The 17,454-nt window shown below is 40.1% G+C and overlaps 1 protein-coding gene across 4 annotated transcripts in view; it reads right to left on the bottom strand.

Moving 5' to 3' along the window:
• The window catches only part of PHACTR1 (phosphatase and actin regulator 1), a gene marked incomplete at both ends in the record, with an annotated part of 284,448 nt that overhangs the window by 245,629 nt on the left and 21,365 nt on the right, over positions 1-17,454 (bottom strand). The window contains one exon of one of the 4 annotated variants that reach the window (XM_079533808.1): positions 14,198-14,302. The exons of the other annotated variants lie outside the window; for them this stretch is intronic. Within the exon in view, the coding sequence (XP_079389934.1) occupies positions 14,198-14,302 (105 nt within the window). The remainder of the gene's footprint in view (positions 1-14,197; positions 14,303-17,454) is intronic. 4 annotated transcript variants of the gene reach the window in all.

The following is a 17,454-nucleotide window of genomic DNA, read 5'->3' as shown; positions in this document are numbered from 1 at the left end:
ATAAGAAAAACAAGCAGTATTTATTAAATGAGCAAAGTTCATTTCTTATGCTGTGTGTTTCTTATTCTGCAATCTGCTGTGTTTATTCACTTGTTCATTGATGCATATTCATTAATTTGAAGCAGGTTTCCTAGTCATTGTTTCAGACCAAGCTCCAGGCAAGTAAAACATTTAAGCAAGTGCAGGAAAGAATTTTAGGAGTGTAGATAATCCTACTCAGAGAACTGAAGTAGAATCAGCTATACAGCAACATCTGCCCCTGGTGTGGAGTAAGAATAAACTAGGAAAACGTTCATCCTCTACCCTCAAACATTTGTGAAACACAATCTGTTTTTACAGTACTTCACAATCACACTTTTCTCCAGGAAGGGAGGTTTTGCATTAATTGCCAGAAACGGCATGTCTAAAAATAAAAGATGCAAAAAAGGAATCTTACGATACTGATGAAGTGAGAAGAATCTCAAAGCTTTGAGCTCGATTTTTGACGGCAATAGAACGCGCTAAGAATAGCAGATGAGTGGGAGTAGTCAAGGCTGAAAAGTTTCTGGAGTGCTTTGCTGATTTCTCTGCGGTCTCTCATTCAGGCTACCTGTTATGTGAGAACATTAAATATTTTGCGTCTTGCAAGGTAGTTGGGAAATGTCTATTTTTGACTTGTACACAATTCAGTGGCGTAGCCACAATATTAATAAGAGCAGAATTTCTCTTAGGTTTGTTGACAGGGAATTGCTACGGTTATATCAACTAAGTCAACAAAAAGATGTAGTGACACGTTAGGCCAAAAGACACCCAGCAAGTGTCTGCCTCCACATTCACTGTAATGCAGTTGGGAAGGTGCGTCACAATAGGATTTAAAAAAGAAAATCCAAAAAAATTCACCTGCTAGGCAGGTGGAAGATGGATCTTGATTGGATGAGTCAAAATCTACTCTGTGTTGCATTGCACTCTAGCACAGCTCGACCTGAATCTCTGCTCTCCCAAATAATTATTCTAGAATCAAAATTAGTACAGTTAACCAAATCCTCAAGAAAGTCACCAGTAAATTTCTTCACGAAAATCACTGTGGAGCAACTGAACCTCAGAATTGGCACTAAGAATTTATAGAATTAAGAGAGATCTACATCAGAGCTTCATGCTCCTGGCTTTTTCAAAGAGAAGCCAACACTGACACTGTGGGTAGCAGGACTCTAGCAATACCTGAGGATCAGTAGGTCACTGTCTCTCAAGAAGGCACACTTTCACCTGACCTGCATAAGGTTTTTGTTGTTGTTGTTGTTGGCAAGGCACTGACACAAGCTGTCCAGAGAAGCTGTGGAGACCCCATCCCTGGAGACGCTCGAGGTCAGGTTGAATGGGGCGCTGAGCAGTCTGATCGAGTTGTTGGCAGCCCTGTCCATGGCAGGGGGTTGGAACTGGATGGTCTTTAAAGTCCCTTACAACCTATGCCACTCTGTGATCCTATGATTGGATTTATCAAAGGAAACAGGCATTCCACATTGACAAGAGGTTTGATAGGAAAACAAACAAGTAAAACAATGGAGTTGAAATAAAAACACATGGCAATTGCATAAATAAGAATACACTTTGTGAGAAACAGGCTGCTAAAACAGGTATGCAAGTGCAATTTACACAGCTATATTAACATTGGGGTCTCAGCTCTTAGGACAGTGAGACTAATCACTTAATAGTCAGTAACTTTAGAAAAGCCATAAAATAGCTTTCTTTTAAAATAAGTACCCTTGCTTTAAACACTAATTTTTAATATGAAATATGAATATCCTTTTCTGCAGCTGAAATTTGCAGTTGAACTTAAATATGTCATAACACTATGGCTATTACATGAAAACCTTTGTGAAGCTCTGTCACCTTAGGTTATCACACAACAACATCCACTCTCTTTGAAGGCGAGTACATTTGCTGTGTTATCTGATTTCACACAGTCAAGGAATAAAGATCTGTTGGGGGATTCAGATCCGGCATGCCACATAGCTAACTGCTGAACTCACCTAGTTCAGACATTTCAGTAGAAGACAAAAAATTTGCGCTAATTGTCTTCTCTTAGCAGAGGCAGCAAAAGTTGGTGTAGGTGGGGATTTCACTTTCCTTTCATTCTGCCTGCGTCACTAGTTTAGGGCTTTCTGCAGTCTTGCATTCATTCAATAGTCCAATTTGCCTTCTGATTTCTTATTGAAGAAGGGCTGTTTTCCTTGCCTTCCATGCCCTCACTTCTACTTCATTTCAACAGCTGATTCCCCTAACCATAAGAAAGGAAATACTGCAAGAACTCAATAGGTCTGTGGACCTTCCACTGTACTTTTGCTCTGTGGTTACCTGGAAGCATGACAGAATCCCTGATAACACTCAGACCTTCTGCTACAAAACAGAAATCAACCTTTGTGTGTAGGAACCATGATGCTCCACTGAGCAGCTCTCACTGGATGCCAGACATACCCTGGCTACTAGTTCTCCAGTATATTCATTAAAGTTTTCATCAGAGCCAGGTGGACACCAGGCCCCGTGTTTAAGGAGAGTTACATCATTACATAAAACAAATGAGGGCAATCAGAAGTACTGCAATAAACATCACTCTCCTTATGTTCATCCTTACTAAGAGCATTATCTGAGATGATTTAGTAACATATGATTTAGTAACATACTCATATATGTCTTCCAAGCCTGTGAAATTGGGCAACTTGCAAAAGTCTCAGTTCTTGTCCAGATCACAACCTAATGTAATTTCATCATACTGCTAATATTTAAGCTCCTTCATTGTCACCTAGAGAGTTGCAGCATTGCCACTGCAGGAGCTCATCATCATCTAACATTTCTTGCCGAATTCATAGCAACAACTTGAGTCATTTCTGTTCGGGTGAGTCACTCATGCCACATTCTCTTTAAGTCACACAAAATAGCTAAGTGACAGCCACCAGCAGCCCTATGATTTTCAAACTTCTGCATCATTATATCTCCCATTGGAACTTCTTAGTGATAAGAAGTCTACACTATGAGGCAAATGTAATTAACAAATTTGTTCCTGTTAACATTATTAAAAAAAAACAAACCAGATATTTTACACACATGCAAATAAAAGCCCTTACACCTGCTGATGTCAAAGCACTGCATAAGAAATCATAAAAAGTTACCGTGGTCATTATAAGGAATCAAACATGCAGAAAACTTCTAAAGCTGATGTTTGAGATCAGTTTTCAGAGACTGACAGCAACCCAACCTCTGCAGGGACACTGTAGAAGAGTGTTCTAATTTCTCTACTTACAAGCCCTACCAACTCCTTTCTGTTATCTTCAGAACAAAAAAGTGGTAGTAGTACAAATGTGCAACTGCCGTTACAAGTAGTAATGCAGTAGTGACCTGCTCCTCAGGCATTAACATAATAGTTAAACAAAAGACCTTGAGTATCAGCCCACGGATCAAGAAAGTATGAGACTGTATCTGAAATGCAGTGTCCAGTTCTAGGGTTCCCATGTTCTGTACTTCCCAAGAAAGACAAAGATATATTGGAGTGAGTCCAGCAAAGGGTGATAAAAGACGATTAAGGGCTTACAGTATCTTTTCTATATAGAGAAGCTAAAATAGGTGGTACTATTCAAGCTGTAGAAGAGAAGGCTCAGGAAGATATTATCAACACGTATAGATATCTGATGGCAGGCTGTAGAGAAGATGGAGTCAGGCCCTTCTCAAAAGTAACCAGTGACAGGACAAAAGGCAAGGGGCACAAACTGAAATAAAAGAAATTAGATTAAAGCAAATGAAAAAATGATTACAGTGAGGACAGTCAAAACTTTACCACAGGTTGCCCAGAGAGGCTGTGGAGTCTCCATCCATGGAAATACTCAAAACCCAACTAGAAATATCCCTGAGCAACCTGCTGTATTTGATCCTGCTTTGAGCAAAGTAGACAGTCTCCAAAGCACTCTTCCAACCTCAACTATTCAGCATACCTAGCTTCTTTAGCTCACAGAAATAGATCATATCTCCTGTGTAGCAATGACTGGAGAATGTCACACAAGTAACTGCAGAGGAGTCAGAAGTGGTATTATCTGTCAAAGATATCAGTAACCAATGTTACTTCTTCAGCAGGCTTCTGGATCGTGACAAATAGCCAGTGACATACCCACAGCTGGACAGCCCCCAGTAAAATGTAATTTCTAATTGGGTACACTCTTACACAAGCACAGATGCTTAAATGAAGCACCAAGGAATCATTCGATTTTTGGTCTGGAATTATCTGGAATGCTATTGGGCAATATTTGTGATATACTTCAAAATAGGCTGGCAAGAGGAGACTTCCTGTGCAGAGAGGATGTGTCTGCCCCTGGTTCTCTGGTCTTTGCGTTTGGGCAAAAATGAATAATCAATCATTTCAATTGAACAGTTTATCCTTTCCAGGGATTTTTCACTGAAGTTTGTCACAAGAACACATGAGCCTTTCCTTACTCGCTCCTCAAATAGATTGTGAAGGTGCTATCTGGGGACTACAAGGCTTTCATTTTAAAATTACTAACCTCATGACCACGTGAGAACTTCCAAAAGTTCCCCACAACCCTCTCATGGCTGTTTCAACTATGGTGTTTAAGACAAATTTAGCAAAGTGCAACACAAGCAATGATGTAAGACTAAAGTTTGCTGCTACACGCAATGAAGAATGTGCAATCAGACACTGGCAAGACTAAGTTCAAAACCTAGCTTTGTGATCCAATCTCCCTCCAAGTCTGTTTTCATCACCTTCCAATGCTGGTAAGCCAGTGTATCTGTGCATGTGCGGGAAGTAAAAAACGTGCTCAGAGAAAGAAAAAGCAAATGGGTGAGAAACAAAGAGAAAGGAATGGCTTACAGCTGCAGTTTTAAAACTGCATATCCCATATCATTAGCAGAGCACTAATTATTTCACAAGCCGACTCCAATGGCTCTGAACCAGCAGAATACTGCTGTGTGTGTGTGAAGCCAGAGGCCACTGCTCCCCTCATTGACAATATCTGGCGAAGCTGAGTTATTGGACCTCTGCCTACAGCAAATGCATGGATGCCTCTGATCCTTTCCTTTCTTGTCCTCAACTGAGAGGAAGAGGAGCACATGATACACAGAGTTGCAGGAGGCTCCTCTGCACACATGTGCACAAGCTTTGGTCTGCTGCTCGATGTCCAGACAGCACTTGCCACAAAAACCCCATAACATCTTTTAAGTACTGAAGCTTTATAACTGCTGAAGTTCTCTCTGCCAATTCTTTTGGGAATACCAAGTAGCAAACACCTGTTCCATTCAGCTTCCTGAAGCTTGTGGAGAAAAAAATAAAGAAAAAAGCTGAGTAATATCTAGCTTCCTAATAATTATTAAGCATGTGTTAGTAAAGTTTACATAACACATTTTTCTACAGTATTTTGGGTTACTGCAAACTGGAGTTCAACATTTGCCATTTTAACAGTTTGGTGGTCTTTACTAAAGCAGAGATTTGTATGCCTGAGTCACAAACTTTTGCTTCCTGTTAGAAAAATACAGTCTTTAATCCCAGAAGTCTACTGGTTTCTGTCTCTGAGCAAGTTTTCAGGTTTCTGTATCACCCTAGGGAATCACCATGTTGGGACTAAGCTGCCCACCAGTTTTTAATTAGATGGACTGAGGCACTAATTGTTGACCAAGCTACTACTGAAGCCAATAACAGTACTGTAAGGTAAGCTCACACATGCTGTTGAAAATAATGACTTTTGAAAACTTATCCATTAAGTAATAAAAAGAAAATAATGGTATACCTTCAACAGCACATTGCTACAATACAGAATACTGGGGAGCCAAAATTAAGGTTGGATGGATACTGTAAAATGTTTGAAAGTGACAGTCCAGTGAGCAAATGAAAAGATGAATGCTTTAAGAGGTGATTTTCTGAATTTCCATTGTATGCTTCCTGTTGTACTGGTGCAAAATTGTTACAACAGTTGATATCCTGCTGCTGAAATCCTTAACCAGGTTGCTTTTTACAGGCAAGAACGTGCACAATTAGCTGGAACAAGGACTGCAGCAGGAGCACTCCTAGGTTTCAGTTCACTGATATACTTAAGGCCAGGCACGTGTTTAAGCTCACAACTCAGTGTTTTACTGCTTTAACTAGGACAGTCACAGTCCATAGTTAAGAGCAGAAAAAAGAAATGGCTCTACTGCTTCACAGAAGGACAACTTGTTTAAGTTTGGGAAACTATGTTTTTACAGCAATAGCAGTGCCCCATCTTATGATTCATGCTTTTACATATGTTTGGCTAAACAAATGCATGCAAACAAAGAAAAACATACACCTTTATTCAATGTAATGCTGTTTGTAGCGCTTTCAAAGTATGAAAAGCTCAAAGCTGTTCATCAGGCAGAGAGGGTATGGGTCAGCCCTGAGACAAGCTGCACAAGCAGGGAGTTGGACTCAGCCGTTGCTTTGAAGCTCTTCCCAGCCCTGCATTTTAACGATGCTTTATTGATGCATAGGAGTAAGCTGACAATGCTTTGAAATAAGATGTGAGAGCCACCATCCTCATGCTGATCCTTTCTGCATGGTAGGAAGGCAGAGTGTGCAAGGCCACTTCCCTTAGCTGTTTAACAATAAGCAAGCCATCACATCCAAGAAACCATGAAGATGTAAGAAAAGATGACGACCTGCGCTAGGAAATGAAGAAATGTTGCATTATTCCTCAAGAATAGGAAAGGAATGAGGGGTTTAACAATCCCTCTTTTTGCTTCCACACTACACCTGCTTAATGTGTTGCTAATTCTACTGCATGCCTCCCACATCATCCTTCCATTCCCAATCTTGTCTCGTTTCTTTCCCATAGAAAGGTATATAAACAACAAAAAACTGATGCTACGAGGACAGAACAGGGAAGTTTTGCCTGCAACTGCTGCCCTTGTTGTGGCTTTAGATACAGTTCCAAGGTATTGTAATCAGCTCTAAATCCAAACTGATATGGGATTTTTCTTTCCTAGCTGTGAATGCCTGTACCCTCCCATAAGGAGGCAGCTACTTGGTAGCTATACAGAGAGCTGGTCCAGGCAGTGGATTTGGCTGAAAACTCTTTTTTAGGAGGGGCTATTCTTTTACTGGATTATTCATTCTGGACAGATGATAGTGCCAGCTGAAGACATAAGACATGGCCAGGGATAGGTCAGATCATGGCAACTGACACACAGATTAACTTAAACTACCACAATACTATTTCTTTATAGATCAGAGTAGATCCCAAGTTTTCAAGCATGAAATAATGGAATGGTGTTCAAGCAATAGTGGCTAGTGCCCCCTTCCATTCTCTGCAAGGCTCTGCTCCACAATGATGGCTCTCTCAAATACAAGCCTTTGTCAAATATGTGCTTTTAGTCTTAAATCTCAAATCACAAACAACTGTCATTTTCAGTTAACTGATACTACAAGGCTATTTGCACTTTTCTTTCCATGTACTCATGGAAGGTTTTATGATGCTAAAGCGTTCAGAAATTTTAATCAAGCTGTGAAAAAGCAAAATAATATTTTCCCAGATTTACAAGCAGTATAGGAAAAAAAAATAATTTCCCAGAAATTAGTTTTCTGGAAGTATGGGAAATCGTGTTTAAAGCCAGCCAACTTTGAGCCACCCGTGTCAGCTGAAAATCCACAAGAGTTAGTATTCATTCACTGATGTGTAGCTGCAGTTGTCACAGATGGCTCAGGCCCCGTGACACAGTGCAGCCAAATACTTATGCAGTGCTGCAATGAAAAGAACACACTGCAAGAGCAGCCACTCCATTACCAAGAAGCTTTCAAAGTCTCTGATAGCCAGAGAGCCTGCAGAGGGAGAAGAGAGAAATCAAGTCCGGGGATTGCTAACGTTGAACTGCTAAGCATGTTGGTTTTGATGAATCCAGATCTGCCGAAGGCCTGCAAAAAAAGTTGACTGAAAAGATTTAACAGTTTCAACTGTCCAAGTAAAGTTCTTTGATCAAGTATATTTTGAAAGCACAAAATCCCTGCTATCTCAGCAGAAGATTAAAGAATTTCTCTGCACAAAAGCTGTGATTCTGCAGGAAGAAATCCAATGAACCACTTGGGAAATGATGACCTCTCCGTGAACCTCAGAGGCAGCCTTGGAGTTATTTTTCACTTTCCATTGCTGAATCTCCCCTTTAACATCAGGAACAGGGGTTTATTCGCATTTATCCATTGAAAAGCATCTTTTAACTTCAGTATCTAGATTTACGCTTACAATGCTAGTTGAGTAACTACACTGAGTAATGCTTCTTAGAAGCATTAGGGGTACATCAATAGCTGAGGACATTTCCTCTCCTTCTCACTCCCGAGGTCTTTTTCTCACAAATAAGACATGAACTGTTCTAAATTTGTTTGAATTTAAAAAATGGGGGAAAAAAAAAATAAAAAGGAGCAGAAAATGAAGCAGTTCAAGTTTTGTACTAACAGCAGGTCCACCTTTCCTATTAAATCTTGTTCAAATGTAGCTTCTCTTGCTTATGCCTGGAAATATGCAGAAATTACAGCTGTGTGTCACTGCTATCTTATTCATAACAGTATTTAGTATTTTTGAAAAAGTGATGGGGTTGTTCACAAAGGAAAATCGCAGTTAAAAACCCAATCTGGTTAAGCAAGGACTTTCAGCACCACGTATTGTATGCTTTTAAAACATACTCGTATAGGAAGAAAGCAACTGATTTAAATGTGTTCTCACAAATAAAAAAGGGAACCCATTTAATATAAGGAGATTAAAGAAGAACTGATTTGTAGCAATTAAAATAACAGGGTAAACATTGGAAACATCTGCACAGAATGTGAAGAAGACAACCGAGTCCTCTTCATCTGAGCTTCCACAGGAAAATAATGAAATTGAAAGGGTGGTGATGTTCTATACGGTGAGAGTGGGGCTTTTTGTTTGCTAGGCTGACTGATTCTTGTTGAGCCATTTGCTCTTTTTTTTTTTTTTGAGATTTCCAGTAACCAAACAAAGAAACTCCTAGGAAATATGGTGAGTTGCTTTACTGAAAAGGTATAAGACATGCAATTGCATTCATCACTACCCAGTAACTGGAGAAGAACGAAGACGATAGGGAAAGAACACTCCAGTTAATCAGTCAAATAAAGAATAGAAACTCTTCTAAAAGAAAAAAAGTGAGTACTGAACAAATGAGAGCAAGGATAATATGGATGGCTCACTTGAAACCACTCTGAAATAGAAATATTTCTTAAAAACAGGACAACAGTAAACTAACATGCATCTGTGGAAGGGTCAGAAAAAGCATCTCAGCTGAAATTCAGAATAATGAACCAGAGCTACAAGCAGTGTCACTGGTTACTTAGAAAACGGAGTAAGATTTGGCAAAAAGGGCAAAGGATACCTAGGGAATATTTTCATTATCTCCTTTCCTTTCATCAGCCTGTGAACAAACTTAGGATTATCTATAGACTGAATTGCCTTGAAAACTGAACAATAAAATTCATCAGAAAGGATGGAAGTGAGGAATGCCCAGAAGATCCCTGTAGTCTGTAATCTTCTACATTAAGAAAAAAACAGGAAGTGACCCAAAGATATCCTTAGAGGTCTGAGAAGTGTGAAAAAGTAAAAATAAAGAAATATACATTTATCTAAGGCACCCAACCATTCATTTCAAAAGAGATGCATCTGTTTTTTCTTTAGGTGACTGGCTCACAACATAGCAGAATGCTTCAGGAAGCCACATGGGGACATCACATCCATTTTTAAACGACTACAGCAAATTTAGAGTTTGTCACATGGAAAGTTTTATCACAAAATATTCACACTGATATTTTCAGAGTGTACTGTCAGTACAAATTATCAGTAATGCACATTACCACAAACATTCCATTACACTGACTATATGACTGGTTTCTTATTCATTGAATGGCCACAGAGGCACTCCTTAATACTGGATGTGCTACATCTACAACAGATGGTGGTACCTCAACTGTTTGCATTTGATAACCTACCAATAAAAGAATTCCTTTTACAAAAAAAGAAGTTTCAAAAAGGGAAGAACGTTTCCCCTTCATATCTCCACAATAGGTCTCCAAAAATGATGCTCTGTTCCATTGCAATTCATTCTAACTTGAGGTCTTATTAATTCTACGCAATTGAAGTTATGAAACAGAAGGCACCTGGCTTTAGTACCAATTTCCAGAAACAGGCATGCAGAAAGAAAAAGAATTTCCTGGAAGGCCAAGTCCTTATGGCACTCCAAGTAAAAACATGCTAAGAATACCAACAAACCACAATAACAATAAGGGAGGAAAACCCTCCACAAGAGTAACTTAAGCCCCATTTCCTACATGAGGCTCAACCATTCTGAAATGTGGCAAGCTGTTAGTGAGCCTTGTCTAGCACGGGCATTAGGAAGAATCCCTAAACAGCCTGAGCAACGTAGCAGGCATGTCTCAGTGATGCTCTTGTAAGTACTACAATCAAGGCTAGAAAAGGTCTTTCACAATTAGGATCACAGATTGCCTGTTGGATGTATGAATGAGTGTCTTTTTCACATATGAATGTGTATGAATGATGATATACATATGTATATGTATGAATGGATGTCTTTTTCACATAGTATAAACTTGTACAGCAGAACAGCAGACTAAAATCCCACATTTAAAGAGATTATGTCTCTGTTTCTTTTGACTGGTCGAGTACTAATTTCCCAGGTATCATATGAATCAGCATCAAAATAAAAGCATGAAATGAGCAAACTACAAGGATGCAAGGATGGACAGACACAAGACAGAATTGATTTGAAACTCCAGTTTTACCTTCTCATTACTGATTATGGTACGATCAAAACCTACATCTATGTAAGCACGCTGAGGCTCTTTAAAAGAACACCGATTTCAGTGATAAAATTGAATCAAGAGGTTACTCCAGCCCCAGTACTAAGTGACCTCTTCCAGCAGAACAGCATCTGAATGGCTGAGACTGGCCATTCTTGCCTTCATGACTTCAGTTTTCATGCGTTAATCTCCAGGCAAAGGAGATGAAAGGTGGCAGAACATGCAACTGCATATGCACTGAGATCTAACAAGTATGAAGAACAGTACAGGGCCTGGCCAGAGACGAGGTGTTCAAATGCCATCTGGAGAATTTAAATGGTGCTCATAAAGATTGCTTACCGGATTTTTAGCTATTCTACTTGCTTAGAGGAAAAACAACTCCCTTGGGACTCCTTAAGAGCTGGATGCAGAAGAAAGCCAGAGAAGGATCCTGCTGATGCCAAAGTCTGTGGAGCCTCAGCGTTTTCTGATACGCATCGAGCAGCATTTCCTCCAGGTTGCAGAACGTGTGACCTTCATCCTCCTTCAGTGGCAAGTACAACCAATGCAATGCTAGCCCTGAGTTTGGATCACACAGCAAAAGCCCCACAAAATCCAATGAACATCTCCTGTACTAAAAATCTTGCCTACAGACCAGCAAGGCAGAGAGGGGAAAAAACTAAATAATTTTAGCAAGAAAGCTTGTATTATTTACGTCTCCTTCTTGCTGGGTTTATAATAGCTTAACTCAGAGGATTTCCTTTTCACTGACACAGACCTAATCTGAAAAGGAAGCACTGGCACTTTTCAAGCAGACAAATACTGAGGGACAAACATTCTTGTCTTCAAGGGCTGGATCCACAGGGCAGCGGCACAGAATGGCAGCACAGCAGGGAAGCCCTGAAGGGCAGATTTCTTCCCTGACACATGAGCAGAGCATGGCTGGTGCTGAGAAACATGACCTTAATGCCTCTTGGTGTAGGCACCTACCCTGGTGTGACACACGTCCCAGCAGGAGGACTGCTCAGCGGGGTCCAGACTGACTGCACAGAGAAAGCAGCTCTTCCCATCTCACACAGCAGAGATGGAAATGCTCTGGGAGGCGTGCTGCCTTTCTCTCTTGCCCTCCTGATCCCCCAGCAGTAGCGTGTCAGTTCTGCAACCCCTGCTCACAAGTGCAGTCCCACTGCAAGGAGCAGGGCTGCTTGAGCAAGTAGCTGCTACTCAAAATCTGTCACCTTCACACTTGGCATAAAGCCTCCAACTCTCAGAATTACCAGTTTCGTGGTGATTCATGTAACAAAGCAGCCTGTGCAGCATCAAGATAAAAATGCCTCCTCACAGTGAAACAAGCAGCAAAAAGCTCTGTATATTCGCAGATCCGAGTTACAGGTATCTTCTTCTCTTCTTTCCGCCCCATCATCTTTTTTTGTTTTTTTTTTGTGATTATTATTACTCATATTTAAATGTCCATGTTGTGTTAAGTCAAGGTAACTGTCAATAGCAAATCTGATAATAACAAATGATCTTTTTCTTTTAGTGATTGTACTGTGTAGAGACTTTAGAAAATAAGTTCTATGAACACCACTGCAGCAGCACATCATTCTTTTTCTTCTTATCTTCTACTTTCACAATGTTGTTTTACAAATTTTAATTATTAATTACCAGTAGTTACTTAAGTTGCACATCTGTCTTACTTCAGATGCAGTATCATCTCATGCTTTGCACTGCACCACTAACTTTAGTCTTTCAGTCTGTCAGAAGGAGTTCCTAAGTAAGAAAGCAAATGAGGGCACTCCAGTTTCACCTTCATCTTTTTCCAGAGTGCAGAATATTTGGCTCTTCTATTTCTTGGCATTTAAGAGCTACTACTAGGCCTCCTGCTGCCCTGTTAACTGCCAGATAATGCATCATCTGACAGTCATTAGCACTTTAAAAAAAACCTGCAGGAATTCTGACCTCCACTATTTTATTGTATTAAATTAATTTTGGAACTCAAATACCTTGAAAGTCTGGTTTGAGCATAGAAGAGGCTAAAGACAGAACATAGTCTGTATTTTATAGCCTGGGTTTGTTCATCAGACCCTTCAAGGACATAGCCATTTGGGTAAGATTCCTTTCCCATCCCTTCATATCCTTCTACCAGCAAACTCCATGTCCCAGTAGCCATTCCAGTTCAGATCTGTGGCAGCAAAAAGACAAGAAATGGATGTGAACAAGTCAAGACTATCATATTTTCTCTTGCTTTTCTCTCAGATTCTGCCAAACAGACCAACAGCGATCATGTTGAGAACCCCAAGACATAAGAAAGCTACAAGAAAAGCATGCAATTAATAAAACTACATGCAGGTCAGCCACTGAAAAGCAATGTTGAATTAGGGAGTAGACTGGGCTTTTTCATAGGATTTTCAAAGTCCACACACCAAAGTAAATTCTCCATCATACTAGGGCTGAACAAAGTTTCTCAGTACTGGGTAGCAAGCTCTGATTGAAATAACACACCCTTTATCAGGAAAACGACTCATTAGCTTTGCATGTATTTCTGATATGCTTTTTGCTGGGAGCTCACTGATTCTTTGGATATCGTGTGCATCACGTTGTTCTGAAAAATACAGAACCAGTGAAATCAACCTCCATCACTGCTGTCAGTGCCTGGCAAGACAGCTCTAGAAGAATCAAAATCCTGTTCAAAACTTCCAGGCTCTTGATTTGCCTAATGAAATGCACCCACCTGCTAACTGTTGAATCTATTTCTCATTCCTCTCCTCAAATGCAGAAGACTCAATGCTCTGAAGATGAGTCAACACTGAAAGAATCACTCTGTACCCCAAATGACCAAAATAAAAGCATTTATATGACTTCTGTAAACTTTGCCCATTATTTCTCTGATTTTCTGATGAGCATAGCCAATGACTGAAGAAATGCAGCAGTCACGTACCTCTGATTTGTCTATTCTTTTGACACTACAGAGAGCAAAAGCTCAGATCTGATGAACTGCTGCTCCAATTCAGTGCATCCATTACTTTGTATTAACTGCAGATTCCAGCTAACTCAGCAGTGTCTATTAATATTTCAATATAGTTAATTAATACTTATCTGCTAGGACTTATGGGATGAGAAATACAGTTTTTTCTCCTTGCTGTTGTACAAGTGTACCAACACAATATATACAGCATACCAGTGTCCTCACTGGCTCAGAAAAGTCTACTTGCAGTGCAAGCACTGTGAGGTCAGCCACAAATTACTTTCCATAGGGCATCCTGAGAACAGTAGTAAGGCTATGGCAGGTAGCATCTCCTGCTATATAGTTTTTCTTAGACAGAAATATATACATTTCTAGAATGTGTCTGATTGACCATGCATGCTCTGGGGAGAAGCTCTTTGAACATACAGAAAAGTGCACAGACTTACAAATGTCCAGAGGCAGGCTGAGTCTATTGCTCAGATGGGCTTGCTTCACATCTGGAGATCCCTGGCAAACGTTTTGCAGACTTGGATTCCTTCCCCGCAGAGAAGCTGTTTTTGGGCAGAAACAAGAAGAAACCTGGCACATCTGACAACTGCAAGCCATGGAGATATTCAGAGGCTGTATGAGCCAGCAGCCCAAGTGAGGGGGAAGAGACTAAGCAAACATTAATGGTGTGCTGTGATTAGGGATCTGGGGAACACTCCTGCCTTCCTAAAGCTGTACACGTGTCCCAGGCACACCACTACCATGCACTAAGGTGCACATCAGACACACGTCTGTGGCTCTCGTTTCCAGGAGGCTGATCTATGCAAACACAGTACCCAGGGAACTATCTCAGTCTGAAGGCAACACAGAATTTAACAGCTGCAAGGATGTTTCTTTATTAAATGATTGCATTTTGATGGCTATCCAAACAAGAAAAACAGCAGTACTTGAGAATGAAAAACATCATTTAAAGAGCTGTAACTCCCTTCTCCAGAAGCCCATTTCAAGCTAAGTAACAATCAGCTTCAATGGCTCTTTGTTTCACGACACGATTTTCATCCATCAAACTGGCTTTACACCTCTGAGCACTGATGTGGACATTCTCTCTTTCACCTTAAACAGGAATGCTTCCTTAGGCCCAAGTGAAAATGAGGGCGCAAGAAGGGAAAACACAAGGCCCTAGCATGTTGATTTGCCTTTTAAAGACAGATTGGGGAGCACTCTTCTGATGTCTGTTAACGATGAACCAAGACACATCAGTGCTTTCCTAAAGTAGATCCTTTCACAATTGTAATAGGACAAACCAGGAGAGGGCTAAGAAACTCAGTTTAACCATGATAGAGCATTTCCTTCTTTTCCATGGCTGATTACCGTAACAGAACTGTAACAGAATTTGTATCTATTTGAAGAAGGATGTGCTAATAGTGATTTATCCAGAACTGTGTTACTATGTAATACAAGCTCACACTGCAGTGAATTTAAGCACTAATCACAACGATCATCACACTGAAGCTCCTCTAAGACATTTTTCATTATCTTCCTCAAAAGGCATTTCAAATATCATGCAGCAATTATACCCTTTAGGGAGGGGAATTGAATACAGCCATCTAGTTACTGTTGTACCAGTGAACTTTAATTACTCTGCAACCCTTTAAAGGCTGTTCTGGGAGACTCCTGCAGTGTAAAAGGTAACCAGAGCTTCAGGTAACTGTTTAGTATCCACTGGGAACCAGGCACTGTACTGTATAAAAGGGCCTATGGATACAAGTATAATTTAAACAAATAGGAAAGCAGTATGATGAGCTCTTTAGAATTTTCTTTTGTTTTCAAGCCCCACAAACTACTTAAAATTGCATTAAAAAATAAGTCTATTTGCCCCTTTTTGGTATCCTTTTCCTGGGAGGAAAAGGAGGAGAAGGCAGAGTGAAAAAGCATTGCTTTTACTTAATTTTTGAAGCTGCCAGAAAAAGTTCCTAAGGTGAGGAGCACATGCATACAAACCTATCACCATAACCCTCAGTGGGCAAATCATGCAAGTGTAATGACAGGATATTGCAATGAGATAAGTTTCTTTGCACAAGATGTAAACCTTAGCTCTGAGGCCAAAGTGGTTTCAGGGTATTGTAGAGTCAGTAGATAAAGAGTTGAAAAAGAACTTGCACTGGCTTTTATCGTCACATCCTTAGCCAATACGGAGAAAAATACAGAGAAGCTCTGTTACAAATAACTGCTATTTCTTCAATCTCAAAAGAAGGATGACTACAATGAAGTTTTCAGAAGGGTGGATGCATAGTTTGGGAAGAGCATCCACTCTACTAGACAGAATTAAGGCCGGAGATTGCCAAGGGAAACAGAAAATATCATCAGAGGACTTTGTCAGCTGCAAGTGGTTGGCACTCAGGTTTTAGTTTATAGAGGAGAATAAAAGCTTTTTACGAAGGTACATAAATACCTGCGCATTTGTGCCACAAGATACAAAAGATCTAGCAAGAAAAAGTATCTTTGACTCAGATATAATACTCTGTATACAGACTTACAGAAGCTATTTAAGAGATGCTAAATAACAAAAATACAATCCTCTGTATCAAAAATAAAACCCAATAAGTAGAGGAAAAAATACACCAAACAACAAAAAAATCCCAACACATTCAATTCTAGCACAAAGAAACATCTTTCCTCTGTCCACTCTTCTTTTCAGGGAAGGAAACATATCTTCATGACTACATTCACTTTGCTCTTTCTTCCCTTTCTCCGTGCATATGAAGGCTTCCCAGAAAAAATGTACTGATCCCTTCCAAAATTTGGAGAGGGAAAAAGTAAGTAAAACTACTGAGCTCACTTAGTTCCTAGTGACTAGAGAAACACACAGCACACGTTCACCACCACTCTCACTCTTTCTCTCTGCATGATTTCTAGATGTTCTGAGGCTCTGCCTCATGGAAAGGACATGCACACTGGCTGGGGATGACCTCTCCTGGCACACTTGAAGACAGAGTAAGGACAACAGGTATGTTCTTGTTTTCACTGAATGGCACGTTACTTAAGAGGTCACGCTGTAAGCAAGAGCAATCATAATAGCAATATTCTTCCCCACCAGTAACACAAACAGATGAGGGACATCTTTATATACAGCCCTGGGTCTCCTAAGATTTCACCACTAGCTAAACCAAGACATGAGAGAAGATCTAAGCTACCAAGAACACTTCTTGGAGATTCAGCCTATATTTCCTTGCTTAAAGCACTTTAAACCTCTACCTCATATTCAATATAAAATTCTAAAGTGCATGAAACACCAAGTTCCCAAAGGCAAGCCTTTCATCCCATTCAACAAAGGAAGCTGCACGTACAGTAATGGCTATGGCACAAACAGTTCTGCTGCATGCATAAACCTAATCCATCAGTTTCACACAAGTGAACAACGAAGATCACATATGTTCCAGTATAGCAGCAAAAAGTTACATGGGACTTCAGATGTCCTGAATGATGGATTTTACTATGGCTAATCCTGTTACCACTCCCACTGCCTTGGTATATGCCTTTATATCTTGCTGACAGAAATCTTATTCTTTCTCTGACGAGCCTTAATGAAAGCTAAGTATCTCTTTATTCACTATACTGATACAGCTGGTAAGTCTTTTCACTTTAGCAGACAGAGGGAAGAAAGGAGTTTAAAAGCAGAATGCATCTCTGAAAAGACAAGCAAACAGGTCCTGCA

Source organism: Tetrao urogallus (genome assembly GCF_951394365.1).
Source record: "Tetrao urogallus genome assembly, chromosome: 3".
Lineage (NCBI taxonomy): Eukaryota > Metazoa > Chordata > Aves > Galliformes > Phasianidae > Tetrao > Tetrao urogallus.
Note: the sequence above shows the minus strand (reverse complement) of the source record. Positions and strands in the feature narration are given on the sequence as shown.